General features: G+C 46.1%; 1 protein-coding gene across 1 annotated transcript in view; it reads right to left on the reverse strand.

Annotated features, from left to right (window-relative positions):
• Positions 1-17,033, reverse strand: part of cenpe (centromere protein E) — a 174,222-nt gene that overhangs the window by 84,334 nt on the left and 72,855 nt on the right. The window contains exons 20-23 of the mRNA XM_072517648.1: positions 13,432-13,560; positions 13,062-13,169; positions 5,078-5,255; positions 1,325-1,479 (exon numbers count right to left, since the gene is read on the reverse strand). Coding sequence (XP_072373749.1) covers positions 1,325-1,479; positions 5,078-5,255; positions 13,062-13,169; positions 13,432-13,560 — 570 coding nt within the window. The remainder of the gene's footprint in view (positions 1-1,324; positions 1,480-5,077; positions 5,256-13,061; positions 13,170-13,431; positions 13,561-17,033) is intronic.

A 17,033-nucleotide genomic window follows, 5' to 3' on the forward strand; every position in this document is an offset into this window, starting at 1 on the left:
GATCATTATTAATAGTTTGTTATCCAACTATTTCCTTCAATTAAATATTGGCAAGACCAAAGCCATTGTTCTGGATCTTCCAAATCCTGTTCCCTAGCTACCGACTCCACCGCTGGCAAAATCTAAAACTAAACCATTCTGCTTTCAATTGGTGTTCCATTTTTGACCAAGAGATCATTTTCCTGTCTCAATTATGCAATTACCAAGATCACCCAATTCCAATTACCTAATGATATTCAACTTTGTCCTCATCTCATCTGCTGCCAAGATCATCATTGACAGCTCCTTTACCTCGAGATCACTATTCCAATGCACTGCTGGCTAGTCTTCTATATTTTCTCCATTTTAAACTGGAGGTCACCCAAAACTCTGCCTCCCATAATCTTAAATTGTACCAAAACTCTATTTCCCATCAACCCTTTGCTCGTTGACCTCCTTTGGCTCCCAAAATTGATTTTAAAATTCAAATTATTTAAATCACTCAAAGTTTCACCCCATCTCAAGCAACACCAACCCGCCCCATAATGTTCTTGTGTAGCACCTTGGAAGGTGATTTCAGTTGATATCTTTTATGTGGCACTTTATCAAATGCCTTTGCGAAATCCAAATAAACTGCCACTCTGCTTGTTAAAATCTCAAAAAGATAATCTGATAAATTTGTCACAATGTCCTTTTCATAAAACCATGTCAGCTCTACTTGATGGTATTATGATTTTCTAAATGTCGTGCTGTTAATTCCTTATTAAGGGATTCCAGCTTTTCCCCAATGACAGATATTGGGCTAAAATGCAGGAAAAACTCAGCAATTCCGGAGGCCACTGTGGAGAGAGAAAGAGTTCATATTGGGTCCATACGACTTCAGTTATAAAGACCTGAAATGTTAACTGTTTCTCCCTGCATAGCAATTAGGCTAACTGACCTGTAGTGTCCTACTTTCTTTCTTCCTCCATTCCTGAATAGAGGCAGTACACTTGCCTGTGTCCATTCCATTGGGACCTATGTTTCCACTATCTCTGCAGCCACTTGTTTAAGACCCTAGGATGCAGGCAAACATCAGTTCCAGAGACTTGACAGCTTTCAGTTCCATAGCATATGCCTTGTACTTTTTCTCTCATGATCGTGACCGTTTTAAGTTCCTCCCTCCCTTTTGCCGCAATTTCCTACCATTAGTGGGACATAAATTTGCCTATAACAATTATTGAACTTCAGTAGTTATTTGGATCTTCTGGGCATGTGGTTGGTAGGTGTATACAGCACAAGTTCTAAGTAACATAGAGGCATAAAAGTTAAGCATTCTCTAAAATACTCATTGTACCTTTATTACCTGTTTTGTTAATTCATCTATTTTTTCAGGCAGTGATTTATATTGAGACAAAAGGGATGCCTCTTCCTGCAGGCTACTCTTTTCTTGCTCTGCTTTTTCCAACCGTTGTTTAAGATCAAAAATATCCTTTTCCAACTGAACATGATCCAATAAATCTAGGATTATAAATTGAAGGTAGCATTAAAATGCTAATTGACAGTTTCAATATACAAGGACAAAAACAGCTAAAATCCTCATCTGCTTGAATTTCAACGTTAGCAACTGACCTTTTCCCATCAAAATGGATAACATATCATCTATCAATAAGTATCACCCCCTCCCTGCCGAACTTACTGAAAATTTTGATTATGGCTTAATCTAGTTGCAGAAGTTTTTTTTTTTCGGTTTTATTATTTCACCTTTACTGAACAAACTTAATATCCAGATAGTGCTGATACTAATCCTAAATTGGGGGAAGACTGGTGGGTGGAGGCAGGAAGGAAGCAAGTGAAGGGAATTTCTACTTATGTTTTGATCACGAGAATCCAGCGAATCGGTGTTCAGAGTACATTCTTCATAATTCCCATACTCTGTTTCTCCTGAGCTGTTCCATGCAATCACAAAGGTTATCACTCAAGCAGTTCACAAGCTTCCCCCTTTAAAGATACCATTCAGGCATGGCTGCTGAAAAAACATTTAAAGTTACTCTGCATGGAAATAAACAGAAAATTTGGAAGCACCATTGACCATTCCTCAAGACCTTTCGACTCCTCTGCCTATACTGTTAAGAGTTTGCAGATTCTCCAAAACTGGCATAACATTTTTTTTTTTTAAATTCAAGATTTGATGACAGTCAATATTGGACTGCATCAACTCTCCAAATCAGCATTTGCAAACTTCAGAAATATTCTAGAAAATAATGGCTCATGCTTTATTTCTCTTGAATAATATGGATTATTATTGGGAACAAGAGAAGTTCGAACATCGAGGAAGTACATAAATCTCTTTTTTTTTTTAAATTAAAAAAGTTTTTTGATGAGTTGGTGGTTTCAGTTGAACAGAATGGTGTGGATTTTATTCTATCATTACAAGGGTGTGATTTTTGAAAAATTCATTGCCCCTTTTTTGGTTTAATTATTTTTTTCAGTTTATCTTGCACTGCCCTGAAAGGCTTGACAAGATTTTCCATGATGAAAATGTTTAGCCTACTTGTTCTTATCAACAGACGTGAAACACCTTTAGTGAATCCATTTTATAATAATTGTAAAGAACTTGAGTGCCAAAGCAAATAGACTCTTCCTTGCTAATAGGTATAGAGCATGCATATGCTTTAATCAAAAGAATATTTATAATTCCTTTTGAGTGGCAGCACTCACACAGCAATAAAGAGACATTTAGCCATATTGGGGCTCTCCAAACCTTTAATGGAGAGGAACAGAGCTGAAGAGCCGAAATGGGAGCATTCTTCGGAGTTTAGCTCCCAAATTGCCCTTCCATTGGGAAAATTGCAACATTCCAACTTATACTGAAGGAAGTTCATCAAAGACCGTGCAACATTAGTCAGAGCAAGGGCATGATACTTGCAAAAGATGATCAAGTTTGTTTTTTGCAATGATGGTTTCAAACTGATCAAGCAAAATACAAACAACAGCCAATTAGCAAAATGATTCATAATCCATTTAACAACAGGTTCTTCAGTAATGGGACCACCATATTGATTCCTTTTAAATGAACATCCCAAGTTTTATGGGTAGCTGCACAACTTACTTTGGGGAAGCCCAACAGCGAAGGTAACAGAGTTTTCAGTTTTATTGTGCACCAGTTCAGTAATATTGGTATTGTGCAACAAGGGCTGTGAAATCTTAATTTTGTAGCAAAGCTAGTACAGCCAACAGGCCTGCACATCAAGCTTTTGGTTTCATATGTACCAAACCCCCATGTATTTCACACCTGCTTTGGGCAGTGCAATAGCCGTGCTCACTAGGACACATCACAGACTCAGCCAAGAATGCACACAAGAGAATAGAAAATAGACTACCTTGAATGACAAAAAAAATTAAAATCCAGCTGACTACTTGAATAAAAAATATGGGTGGTCAGGGAGGAATATTCAGGCGACCAAGCTCATCAGGCAGCACAAGCTCATTGTTCACTTTAAAGACCCAATTCGGGGCCAACCAACTTTCAGCACTCAAGAGGCAGTTCTTTTGTGGGGCCAAGCCAGGATGGGAGTTTGTTGGGGAAGTGAGCTGGTCCATGGAAATCCACTTGATAACGGAGTCAAGCTGGCTTCACACAAGCAATGTCAGGGAGGTCAAATCATCCTCCATTTTTTTGTTTGGCATTAATCCTATACAAGGGCTAACAAGCTATATTCATATGATTAATGGATCATATAGAAGCAGACCTGATGTGCAAAGTAGAATTTTACTTTTAGTCGTCTCATTCTCTGAAATACAAGCAAACTTGTTGATCAGAAGAAAAATTGCCATAATTTCCGTAACACAGAGAACCAGATAGTAAGCCTCCTCTTCCAGTTAGCTCTGAGGCAATAAGAGTAAGAAAAAAACTACCTGTGCAAAGGTCGCACCATATTTTCGATAGGAATTTGGGAAGTGAACAATGGAAAAAAAAAAGTGTAAAATTGCATTTTACTTTTTGTTTTAAAATAAATTTGAAGTACCCAATGCTTTTTTTTCCCCAATTGAGGGACAATTTAGCCAGGCCAATTCACCTACCCTGCACATCGTTTTGTGTTGTGGGGTGGGGGGGGGGGGGGGGGGGTGAGACCCACGCAGGCACGGGGAAAATGTGCAAACTCCACACGGACAGTGACCGGGGGCCGGTATTGAACCAGAGTCCTCGGTGCCGTGAGGCAGCAGTGCTAACCATTGCACCGTCCTAGCATTCCACTTTTGACATTGCCTATTTTTTTCAATGAAATATAGAGCTACGAACTAAAACAAAAAAATAATCTAGTTACCTAAACTGCATTCAAATCCAGGCTAATGATAATCAATGACATTGCATAATGTGGTCCTTAAATGTGAAATAGCATATTGTCATGTGAGGGTACCATTAAGACATGGATGTTTAAGCAATGTACCTTTAAGAAAACAGTGATGTCATAGAGTGGGTGGAGCTCAGCTCAGTTCAGCCATTTTGAAGTTTCAGTTTTAAAAAAGTGCCTGGCTGGTTTTGCTGAGAGCAGCTTCAAAGTGTCTGGCTGTTTTGCTGTGAGCTGATTAAAAGGAGAAAGCCAGTTTGAGACATCAGCTTGAGAAGTTCTGTGACTTGCTTGAAGGGAGAAAGCCAGTCGGAAAAAGCAGTTGGTGTGTGTCTGTGTTTCCAGAGAGTTTGCAGGAAGAAAGCAAGGTGCTGAAGTCAACCAAGCTAATATATCTCTGCCATTCTACAGAAAATATATATATCCTTTAACCTGATGTGATACTGTTTAAAGGTGTTAAGTCTCTTGGAAGTTTGAAAGAACATTTTAAGGAATTATTTACTGTTGCAGTGTTTTCTGAGTTATCTTTGAAGTAAGGGGTGTTAAGAGATCCAATGTTTATTTAAGATGTTAAGTTGAGTTCATGGAATAAACAGTGTTTTGTGTTTAAAAACCCACGTGTCTATAATTGTAATCCCACACCTAGGGAAAAAGCCGCGTGCTTGTAAAAGCAACAAATCCATTAAAGGGAGAGGTTGGTTGAACTCCATGATACATTTTGGGGTTCTGAAACCGCCTCGCCCATAACAATATTACAGTAACAGTACCTTGAGGGACTTTTCCAGCCATAAGTGACATTAGCTTGGTATTTTCATTGAAAGTAGAATTTAATTCTTTCTGCAAGTCACACTGCATTTCTTTGTAGCGGGACCGCTCAGTATCTAGCTGGTTGCTGTACAATTGCACATCTTTTTCCATCCGTTGATAGCTCACCCTCATTTTATCCTCCATTTCACATAAGAAAGTTGAAAATAAACATCCTTAGAACAATATTTTCAATAGCTCAACATTCTTCAAATAGCTTAGAAGTAAAACGGTGTCAGCAATTTAGATTTTTCAGCTCTTTGGCATACAACTGCAATGATAGACATCTTTTTGTCTATTTTGCCCAATGTAAAGCATTTCTCAAACACTTTTAACCTAAAAGAATTTGCATTTATGATGGTAGTAAAAGTTGTGCATCAAGCATATGACGAGTAGCCACTACAATTCTTTACAAAATTGCTTTACAGTTTTCCCACTTTTGGATGAGCATGAAGCATGGTTACACACAAAGGCAACCAAAAGGTTTATTCTCTTTAGATCTGTAGCCAAGGGAGCTTTGTTTTTGAGGACTTGTTTTTCATAGCATCATACCTGGAATAGGTCAGAGATATTTTGGTGCTGCTTGCCCCTCTGAAATGGGCATTCCACAAATGGAACGCACAAGTATATTTAAAATTATTTAATCTGCATTTAGAGTATTGACTCAAACCCAATGGATCAATAAGACCCTGAGGTCAATGCGGTGTTAAATGTCCTCTAACAATGGCTTTCTGGGTTCATGGTACAGCCTGACGTTGAAAGTCCACTGAACTATTTATTTATCTTTTCTCAAAATGGATCTGGTAATAGCATCTACTTTAGATTTTCATGCGTAGGTTGCATATCAGTGTGATTTAGTCAGTACAGTTTAGATAATCAATCAGCACCTTCCCAGCATTACAACATAATGCAACAATTACCTCTCACTCGATGGGAATCACACCCAATAATCTGCTGTAGTCAACAGAAAGTTAAGAATTCATCTGGGGCTTTAAGTAATCTTGCATAATTTGACTTCCGGGTGCGGCTATGCAGAGCTAGGTCGCATATTCGGTAGCTCCCGCTTGGAACGGACTTTTGGGCTCTTTTACAGGGCTCCCACGGCATTTGTTTGACATTTCCCGGTGTGGCAAGAAGACTGCAACATTCCCCTGACAGTGTCCCCCAGGAATGTTATGTCTTTTGGCTACCAGACCCGGCAGAAACAGTAAAAGATTTGGCTGCAACAGGATAAACAGGGCCTCTTCCAGCATGCAGGCAGGGGAAGGGCAAGCTTAAAGCTGCAAACTGACCTGAGGGCCTTTATCGAAAGTGAATTCTAACAGCAGAGGGAACAACTGTGAAAAGATCTCACCAAGGGCACTGAAGAAGCGGGGGACGAGACTTCCGGTGGCGGCCATGGAGGAGTAGGGCGCGCATTCGGCAGCCTTCGTCTGGAACGGACTCTTGGACCTTTTTCAGGAGTTTCCACAGACATTTTGGGGCAGATTGGTGAAGCGAACACTGCCAAAAGGATTCCCTCTCGAGACTTTTGGGCTCTTTTCAGGGCCCCCAAGGGCACTTTTTCGACGTTTCCCGGTGTGGGAAGGAGTTAATAATAGCTCCCCATCAGTATATGGCTTTAACTAGGAGCGGGGTGACAAAAAAGGTGGTGGTGGACCAGAAGAAGGGAGGGAAGGACGACAAAATGGCGGCGGGCGGAGACCAGGCAGCGTGGAGGCAGTGGGCGGAGGAGCAACAGGAGGGTATCCAGCGCTGCCTCAGAGAGATTAAAACGGACGTGCTAGAGCCGATGAAGGCTTCTATTGATAATCTTCTGGAGACACAGACGGCCCAGGGGGTGGCGATCCGAGAGGCTCAACAAAAGATCTCTTACAATGAGGACGCGATCTTAGTCCTGGCGGTAAAGGTGGAGGCGCTCCAGAAGAAATGGCAGGAGCGGTTCGAGGAGATGGAGAATCGGTCGAGGCAGAAGAATCTGCGGATTCTGGGCCTCCCGGAGGGGCTGGAGGGGCCGGATGTGGGGGCCTATGTGGTCACCATGTTAAACTCGCTGATGGGAGCGGGGTCCTTCCAGGGGCCCCTGGAGCTGGAAGGGGCCCATAGAGTGTTGGCGAGGAGGCTCAAGGCTAACGAGCCTCCGCGGGCGGTGCTGGTGCGGTTCCATCGGTTCGCCGATCGGGAGTGTGTGCTCAGGTGGGCCAAGAAGGAGAGGAGCAGCAGGTGGGAGAACGCGGAGGTTCGGATATATCAGGACTGGAGAGCGGAGGTGGCGAAGGACGGCCGGGTACAATCGAGCGAAGGCGGTGCTGCACAGGAAGGGGGTGAAGTTTGGCATGTTGCAGTCGGCGTAACTGTGGGTTACCTACAAGGACCGGCACCATTATTTTGAGTTTCCGGAGGAGGCGTGGGCCTTTGTTCAGGCCGAGAAGCTGAACACAGACTGAGGGTCGGGATGGGCGATTGGGGACTGCGGTGGATAGGTTATGCCTATTTTTGGTTCGGGGGGGGGGGCCTTTGCATTGTTTTGAGTTTCTTTTTCTGTGTTTTTCTCTTTCGGGTTGGGTAGGGTGGATGGGGCGCGTTGGGCACTGTTTTGGTTGGTGGCGGGGCCTGGTAGGTGGAGAGCGCGGGATTTGTTCTCGCGCCGAAGACTGGGGGGGGGGGGGGGGGGGGGGGGGGGGGGGGACCGGGGCGGGGAAGCGAGGACTGTTTCCCGCGCTTAGAACTGAGGGGGAGAGCCTGTGAATGGGGAGCGGGAGAGGAGGATGTGCCACACAATGGGAGGAGTCCAAGGGGAGGCGGGAGTGGCCGGGGTCAGCTGACTTGCGGAAGTGCAATGGGGGGAGTGAACCAGCGAGGATGGGTCCTAGCCCGGGGGGGGGGGGGGAGATCGAGTTGCTGCTGCTAAGATCAAGGAGGAGCTGGAGCGAGTGGGGTGGGTCGAGACGGGGGTATGCCGCTGTGGGGAACGGGCCGGGTGTGTGGTGCGGGCCCGTGGCTGGCCGAGGAGGGGTCATGGCTAGTCGACGGGGGAGGGGGGCGGGTAGCCCCCTGATCCGGCTGATAACCTGGAATGTAAGGGGACTGAATGGGCCGGTTAAGCGGGCCCGCGTGTTCGCGCACCTGAAGGGGCTCAAGGCGGATGTGGTTATGCTCCAGGAGACACACCTGAAGGTGGCAGACCAGGTAAGACTGAGGAAAGGGTGGGTAGGTCAGGTGTTTCACTCGGGGCTAGATGCCAAAAATCGAGGGGTGGCGATCTTGGTGGGAAAGAAGGTGTTATTCGAGGCGTCGAGCATTGTGGCAGATAATGGCGGTAGGTACATAATGGTAAGTGGTAAGTTGCAGGGAGAGAGGGTGGTACTGGTCAATGTGTATGCTCCGAACTGGGAAGATGTGGGTTTTATGCGGCGTACGTTGGGTCGGATCCCAGACTTGGAAGTGGGGGGCCTGATAATGGGGGGAAGACTTTAACATGGTGTTGGATCCTGCACTGGATCGCTCCAGGTCTAGGACGGGTAGGAAGCCGGCGGCGGCTAGAGTGTTGAGGGGATTTATGGACCAAATGGGAGGGGTGGACCCGTGGAGATTTGCAAGGCCGGGGGCTAGGGAATTTTCATTCTTCTCATGTCCATAAGGCTTATTCTTGAATCGACTTTTTCATTTTGAGTAGGGCGCTGATAGCGAGAGTAGAGGATACCGAGTACTCGGCAATAGCCATTTCGGACCACGCCCCGCATTGGGTGGACTTGGAGATGGGGGAGGAGAGGGACCAGCGTCCGCTGTGGCACTTGGAGGTGGGGCTGTTGGCGGACGAGGAGGTGAGCGAGCGGGTCCGAGGAAGTATAGAGAGGTACTTGGAGACCAACGACAACGGGGAGGTCCGAGTGGGAATGGTATGGGAGGCACTGAAGGCGGTGGTGAGGGGAGAGCTGATCTCCATCGGGGCCCACAAGGAGCGGGGGGAGAGGGAGAGGCTGGTGGGGGAGATGGTGAGGGTAGACAGGAGGTATGCGGAAGAACCTGAGGAAGGATTGTTGAGGAAGTGGCGCAGCCTCCAGGCCAAATTTGACCTGGTGACCACCAGGAAGGCGGAGGTGCAGTGGAGGAAGGCCCAGGGGGCGGTCTACGAGTATGGGGAAAAGGCAAGCCGGATGCTGGCGCATCAGCTTCGGAAGCGGGACGCAGCTAGGGATATCGGGGGAGTTAAGGACAGGGGAGGGAGCGTGGTGCGGAGTGGGGTTGGCATCAATGGGGTCTTCAGGGACTTCTACGAGGAATTGTACCGATCTGAGCCCCCACGGGAGGGAGGGAGGGATGGGCCGTTTCCTGGACCAATTGAGGTTTCCAACGGTGGAAGAGGGACTGGTGGCGGGACTGGGGGCCCCGATTGGGCTGGAGGAGCTGATCAAAGGGATAGGAAGCAGGCAGGCGGGGAAGGCACCGGGGCCGGACGGTTTCCCGGTCGAGTTCTACAAAAAAATATATGGACCTGTTGGGCCCGCTGATAGTTAGGACCTTCAATGAGGCAAGGGAGGGGGGGGGGGGCTTTACCCCCGACGATGTCCCAGGCAATGATCGCCTTGATCCTGAAGCGGGACAAGGATCCCCTGCAATGTGGGTCTTACAGACCGATTTCCTTGCTAAATGTAGATGCCAAGGTGCTGGCGAAGGTCTTAGCCACGAGGATTGAGGATTGTGTGCCGCAGATCATCCACGAAGACCAGACGGGGTTTGCGAAGGGGAGACAGTTGAACGCGAATGTGCGGAGGCTTTTGAACGTTATCATGATGCCGGCGAGGGAGGGGGAGATAGTGGTGGCGATGGACGCTGAGAAAGCCTTCGATAGGGTAGAGTGGGGGTACCTGTGGGAGGTGCTGAAGAGGTTCGGGTATGGGGAGGGGTTTGTCAGGTGGGTTAGGCTGTTGTACGAGGTCCCGATGGAGAGTGTGGCCACAAATAGGAGGAGGTCCGAGTACTTTCGGTTGCACCGAGGGACGAGACAGGGGTGTCCCTTGTCCCCCCTGCTCTTCGCACTGGCGATTGAACCCCTGGCTATGGCACTAAGAGAGTCGAGGAACTGGAGGGGGTTGGTGCGGGGTGGGGAGGAGCATAGGGTGTCGCTTTATGCGAACGACCTGCTGCTGTATGTGGCGGACCCAGTGGGAGGAATGCCAGAGGTAATGAGGATGCTTAGGGAATTTGGGGACTTTTCGGGGTACAAGCTCAATATGGGGAAGAGCGAGCTGTTCGTAGTTCAGCCAGGTGACCAGGAGAGGGGGATTGGCGAGCTCCCACTAAAAAGGGCGGAGAGGAGTTTCAGATATTTGGGGGTCCAGTTGGCCAGGAGCTGGGGGGCCCTGCATAGGCTTAACTTTACAAGGCTGGTGGAGCAAATGGAGGAGGAGTTCAAGAGGTGGGACGCGTTGCCGCTGTCCCTGGTGGGTAGGGTGCAGTCAATCAAAATGACGGTGGTCCCAAGGTTTTTGTTCCTGTTCCAGTGCCTCCCCATATTTATCCCAAAGGCTTTTTTCAGGCGGGTTAACAGGAGTATAACGGCGCAAGGGACTCCAAGGGTGAGAAGGGTGTTCCTGGAACGGAGTAGAGATAGGGGGGGGGGCTGGCGCTGCCCAACCTCTGTGGGTACTACTGGGCCACCAATGCGACAATGGTGCGCAAGTGGGTGATGGAGGGGGAGGGGGCTGCATGAAGGGGTTGGAGACGGCGTCCTGTGTGGGTAAGAGTCTGGGGGCGCTGGCAACGGCGCCGCTGCCGCTCCCTCCAAGGAGGGATACCACGAGCCCGGTGGTGGTGGCGGCCCTCAAGATTTGGGGGCAGTGGAGGCGGCATTGGGGGGGGGGGGGGGGGGGGAGTTAGGGCCTTGGCATGGACCCCATTACGGGGGAACCACCGGTTCGCCCCAGGAAGAACAGGTGGAGGGTTTTCGGGGTGGCACAGGGCAGGCATACGAAAGTTGGGGGACCGGTTTGTGGACGGGAGGTTCGCGAGCTTGGGTGAGCTGGAGGAGAAGTGCGGGCTCCCCCCGGGAACACCTTCAGGTACTTACAGGTAAGGGCGTTTGCCAGACGGCAGGTGATGGAATTCCCACGGCTACTGCCACACACAGTACAGGACAGGGTGCTCTCGGGGGGGGGGGGGGGGGGGGGGGGGGGGGGAGGAGATCTCAGAAACTTACCAGGTGATGCAGGAGGAGGAGGAGGCCTCGGTGGTGGAGTTGAAAGATAAGTGGGAGGAGGAGTTGGGAGAGGAGATCGAAGAGGGGACGCTGCACAGGGCACACATGACCGGGACAAGGATGAGCAGGTTCTTTGGGGGTGAGGACAGGTGTGTTAGGTGCTCAGGAAGCCCAGCAAATCACACCCATATGTTCTGGGCATGCCCAGCGCTGGAGGAATTTTGGAAGGGCGTAGCGAGGACGGTGTCGAGGGTGGTAGGATCCAGGGTCAAACCGGGCTGGGGGCTCGCAATATTTGGGGTTGCAGAGGAGCCGGGAGTGCAGGAGGCGAAAGAGGCCAGAATTCTGGCCTTTGCGTCCCTGGTAGCCCGGCGAAGGATTGTCCTTCAGTGGAAAGATACGAGGCCCCCAAGCGTGGAATCCTGGATCAGCGATATGGCAGGGTTCATTAAATTGGAGAGGGTGAAATTCGCCTTGAGAGGGTCGGTACAAGGGTTCTTTAGGCGGTGGCAACCGTTCTTAGACTTTCTGGCAGAACGATAGACATTGGTCAATGGCAGCAGCAGCTCGGGGGGTGGGGGTTTACTTTATTTTTGTTTATGTTATTTACACTGGAAGGGTCTGAGGGGGTGTATACACCCGTTGTTTTAAGTCGGGGTGTTAATGTTAATTTATTATTTAGGTATGGGGGGGGGGGGGGGGGGGTTTGGGGGGTTGCTTTTTTAGATTGTGTTTTGTACTTAACCCTGTTGGGTTCTTTTTTCTTTCTCATTTTGTTATTGATATTTTATGAAAACCTTTAATAAAAATTTTTTTTTAATTTTTTTTTTTTATATTTTTTTTATAAAGTAATCTTGCATAATTTTACTCTGCTATACCAGGAAGACTGCATGCTGAAACCAAAGTGTAATGCAGTACGACACACAAATCCAGCAAGGTCTAGCAATATTCAGAGCAGCAGTTCTTCCCAGGAAGAATTTTTTCAAGCTTTTGTGTTGAAGTCATGAAATAAGATGATGAAAGGATGTTGTAAAGTCACAGAATCAAATGGAAAGTATTTTTGTGTCCTTTAAAGATAGCCACAAGGCGGTATAAGTAGTACTCAGTAACACCTAGAGTAACCACAATTTTGTGTACAAGAATTTTTAACACATGGCATTGTGATGTGACTTTGCAGGTACTGTTGGATTTTTATGTTATTTTCACTTGCACTCATTGCCCAGACTCCTTTATTTTTCCTTTCCCCTCAATTTGTGCGAGCACCTTCTTCTTAGTCATCCTTGCAGTTTCTTTTCACCACGTTTCTGGTTTCTTTGCTCCCAATATTTATCCTCTTATGCCCTTTCATCTCCTCATTCCTTTACACATTTAATCCTTACCCGTCACTTTTTTTTTTCCTCCCTCCCATCCACTCATTCTCACCTTTCCTACAACACCATGCCAGAGTCCTTTTCTAACTCCCTGTCGCATTTTGCTTCCCTTAGGTCACTACGTACTGTCTTGATATTGTGGCAGAGTTCAGATTGTTTGAGCCAGGCAGAAGATAACATCTAAGCAACATCTTACGTCCATCCGGACGTCCCATAGGCTTAGACTGTCTACTTGTTCTTGCTTTGTCCACTGATAAAATTTGGACCACTCCCAAAAAGGTGCGATGTGGAGCAAGTCCAATGTAAATGAATAGCATTGATTACTCTAATGTGGATTGCTATACAAGCAATAAGTGAAGTTGCACTGAGAGTTATTACCATTTTTTCCTTAAGCTCCAAATTTTCACTTCTGAAAATAGAAGACTCTTTCTTTGCATCACGAGTTAAAACTTCTGCATCATTCAGTGATTGCTGCAACTGTTTGATCTAGAATAGAAGTCAGCAGAAACAAAAGTGAATAATAAATCCATTTTCTTTATAATCTAAAGAAATTATATACAAAAGAATCACTCCATGAACTTTGAAAAACAGTTAGTTATAAATTAAAAACTTTCATTTCATGATTCTTCACAAAGCTCAATTCAAGTAACCAAAATTCTTCTATCTTCTTTGACTAAAGAATGTTGCAAAGATGCAACAGATCAAAAAAGTTACATTTTGATACCACAAATCAATACTCTGCCCTTACCTGTACTGTTAACATCTCAAGATTCACCTTGCCATCCGATACATCTTTAAGTTGTTCCAACTGTTGTTGAAGATGGAGGAGATTCTGTTCCTGTTCTTTTAACCTCTGAGTTTTAGTCTTCAGTTCTGCCTGTTAAGAAATTAAAATTGCCATTCAGGTCTCCTTGATAAAATCTGGCACTTCTGAGATCTACAAACCTATCTCTAAACTCTCTTTTCTTTACAAAGTAGTTGAATCTAGTGGGACTAGATTAGTGATAGAAACTGGGCAGCGTGGACCAGCTGGGCCTGTTTCCATGCTGTAAACATCTATGACTCTATTACCATCCTTCAGCTGCTTCATTGTGGAACGTAAGCGGAGATGGTATACAAGCAATGGTCCTTAACAATAGACCCATTTTACACCCTTCTGGGGTTAAGACAGAAGTCAAAAAGGTTGTGTCATCATTCCAAGTCTTCTTTCAATCCTCCTTTCTGCCATGTTCTGTCTGATTAGAGACAAGCTTCCCACTGGAGTGCAGCTATTATCAAATGGATGGTAAGCTATTTAATCTCAGATGATTCCAATTCAAGACCAAGACCACCCATCGTCATTCATTGACCTCCAATGTGCTGATGGTGCTACAGATATGTGCTGTGTTTGAAAAGAATCTCCAGAGAATTGTCAATGTATTTACTGAGGTACACGAGAAGATGAGACGTGCACTCCAACATGCAGAAGACCAGCCTCCTCCATCAGAAAGTTCCAAAGGCACATGCCCCAACGCTACTGATAAGGATTCATGAGGAATGCCTGGAAAACATACAACACTTCTACTACCTTGGAAGTCATCTTTCAAAGAAGTCTGATGTTGATTATGTAATCCAGCATCACCTGACATCCAGTGTAGCCTTTAGTCACCTGAGGAAGCAGGTATTTAAAAGTCGCAATGTCAAAACTGAAACCAAGCTGAAGTTCTGCCATGGTTATCCTTTCCTTACTGTACCAGGCTGAAACATGCACAATAAACGGGGGTACTTCAAAGCACTGGAGTCATACAATCAATGCTGCTTGCGGGTGATCTGAATATTAAATGAGAGGGAAGATGATCGACATCAGTGACCTCTCAATGTTATGATCCCAGCAATGAGAATACTGGACAAGATGTTATGTTAGTTAGGATCTAGCTTGACAGACGATAATCATTTGACGAATGTAATGCATGGATGAACCAAGGGTAAGCAAATAAGTGGCAGGACTCCCAAGATTAATTTGAAACACCAAGAACAACATTTACTGTAAAAACTTAAAATAATGACTAAATTGGTACACTGGGCAAACAAAATAAGCATTCAAAACAAAACAAGCTTCTACCTTTAACTCAATACAACAGACTTAGCCCAGCTTAACCTTCTGACTGTACCTTTTTTTTTTAAACTGAAGGCAGCTCTTTTTTTCTGATTCGGACTACACAGATTATAGCTCAGATGTATGATATATTCCCACCAATATGACCACCTGCTCAAAGTATAGATGCTACTAATGGTCGCACATCACAACCCACCAGACACCTCCTTGGCATTCTTTTGCTGCACAGTAAGAAGTCTTACAACACCAGGTTACAGTCCTGTTGTAAGACTTCTTACTGTGCTCACTCCAGTCCAACGCCGGCATCTCCACGTCATTCTTTTGCTGAACTTCTTTATAGGGCTACTTGGTCCTACCCAATTCTCTAGAACACCTTTCCCTCTTTAAACATGCAGGATGGAGTTCTGTGGTTAAACACATCAGGTTGAATACCTTGCAGCCTCCACGTCAGCTTCTCTTGTACTTTTTCCTAAAAAGAAAACCAACACCCACCTTTTTTTTTTGACAGCATGGTTCTAAGTTCATATGTTCATAAGATATAGGAGCAGAATTAGGCCATTTGGCCCATCAAGTCTACTCTGCCATTCAATCATAGCTGATCTCATCCTGGCCTAACTCCACTGTCCTGCCCAATCCATTACCAATTAAAAATCTGTCTACCTCCTCCTTAAATGTACTCACTGACCCAGTATCCACCGCACTCTGGGGTAATGAATTCCGCAGATTCACAACCCTTTGGGAGAAGTAGTTTCTCCTCCACTGTTTTAAATGTGTTACCTCTTACCCTGTTACCTCTTGTTCTAGAATACCCCCTCAAGAAGCACCTGCTCCATGTCTACTTTATCTGTACCTTTTATCATCTTGCAGACTTCAATTTGGTCTCCTCATTCTTCTAAATTCTACAAAGCATGAGCCTAAACTGTTCAATCTCTCTTCATAAGGCAAACCCTTCCTCTCTGGAATCAACCTAGTTAACCTCCTCTCAACTGCCCCCAATGCCACTACATCTTTCCTCAAATAAGGGGACCAAAACTATGCCAATACCCAGGTGGCTCTCACCAATGCCTTGTATAGTTGCAACAACATTTCTTTACCTTTATACTCTCTCTATTCCTTTAGCTATAAATGCCAACATTCCATTCTCTTTCTTTATTATCTGCTGTACCTGCCTGCTAATTTTCTGTGACTCATGAACGAGGACCCCCAGATCCCTCTGCTACAGAGCACCCCAAACCCTGTCCAGATTAGATAACATGTTGCCTTCCCTTTTTTTCTGACCAAAATGCATGACCTCACACTTATCCACATTCATCAGCCACATTTTGGCCCACCCTCCTAACCTATCTATATCCATTTGTAAAATTTGTATTTCCTCATTCCAACTTACTTTTGTGGTCTGCAAGTTTGGCTATCGAACCTTCTATCCCTGTATCCAAGGCATTTCTAGATTGTAAATAGCTGGGGCCCCAAGGACAGAACCCTATGGCACCCCACTAGTCATATCTTGCCATCCAGAAAAAGATCCATTTATCTTACTCGGTCCTCTGTTGGTCAGCCAATCTTCTATCCTGAACACCTCAGTGTGCAGAATTTTAATTCTCCTTGGGGAGGCGGCAGCGTAGTGGTATTGTCGCTGGGCCAGTAAACCAGAGACGAAGAGTAATGTTCCGGGGACCCAGGTTCAAATCCCACCACTACAGATGGGGAAATTTAAATTCAGTAAAAATCTGGGATTATAGGTCTAATGATGACCATGAAACCATTGTCGATAAAAAACCATCTGGTTCACTAATGTCCTTGAGGGAAGGAAATCTGCTGTCCTTACCTGGTCTGGCCTACATGTGATTCCAGACCAACAGCAATGTGGTTGCCTCTTAAATGCCAATGGGCTATAAATGCTTGGGCAGCACAGTAGCTTCAAAGCGCCAGGATCCCAGGTTTGATTCCCTGCTGGGTCACTGTCTGTGCGGAGTCTGCACGTTCTCCCAGTGTCTGCGTGGGTTTCCTCCAGGTGCTCCGGTTTCCTCACAGTCCAAAGACGTGCAGGTTAGGTGGATTGGCGATTCGAAATTGCCCTTAGTGTTCAAAAAGGTTAGGAGGGGTTATTGGGTTAGGGGGATAGGGTGGAGGGGAGGGCTTAAGTGGGTCGGTGCAGACTCGATGGGCCGAATGGCCTCCTTCTGCACTGTATGTTCTATGTTCTCATGATGTCATCTGTCCTTGGCCTACTGCATTATTCTGGTGAAGCTCAAGAT

This window comes from Scyliorhinus torazame, chromosome 9, assembly GCF_047496885.1.
Source record: "Scyliorhinus torazame isolate Kashiwa2021f chromosome 9, sScyTor2.1, whole genome shotgun sequence".
NCBI classification, from domain to species: Eukaryota; Metazoa; Chordata; class Chondrichthyes; order Carcharhiniformes; family Scyliorhinidae; genus Scyliorhinus; species Scyliorhinus torazame.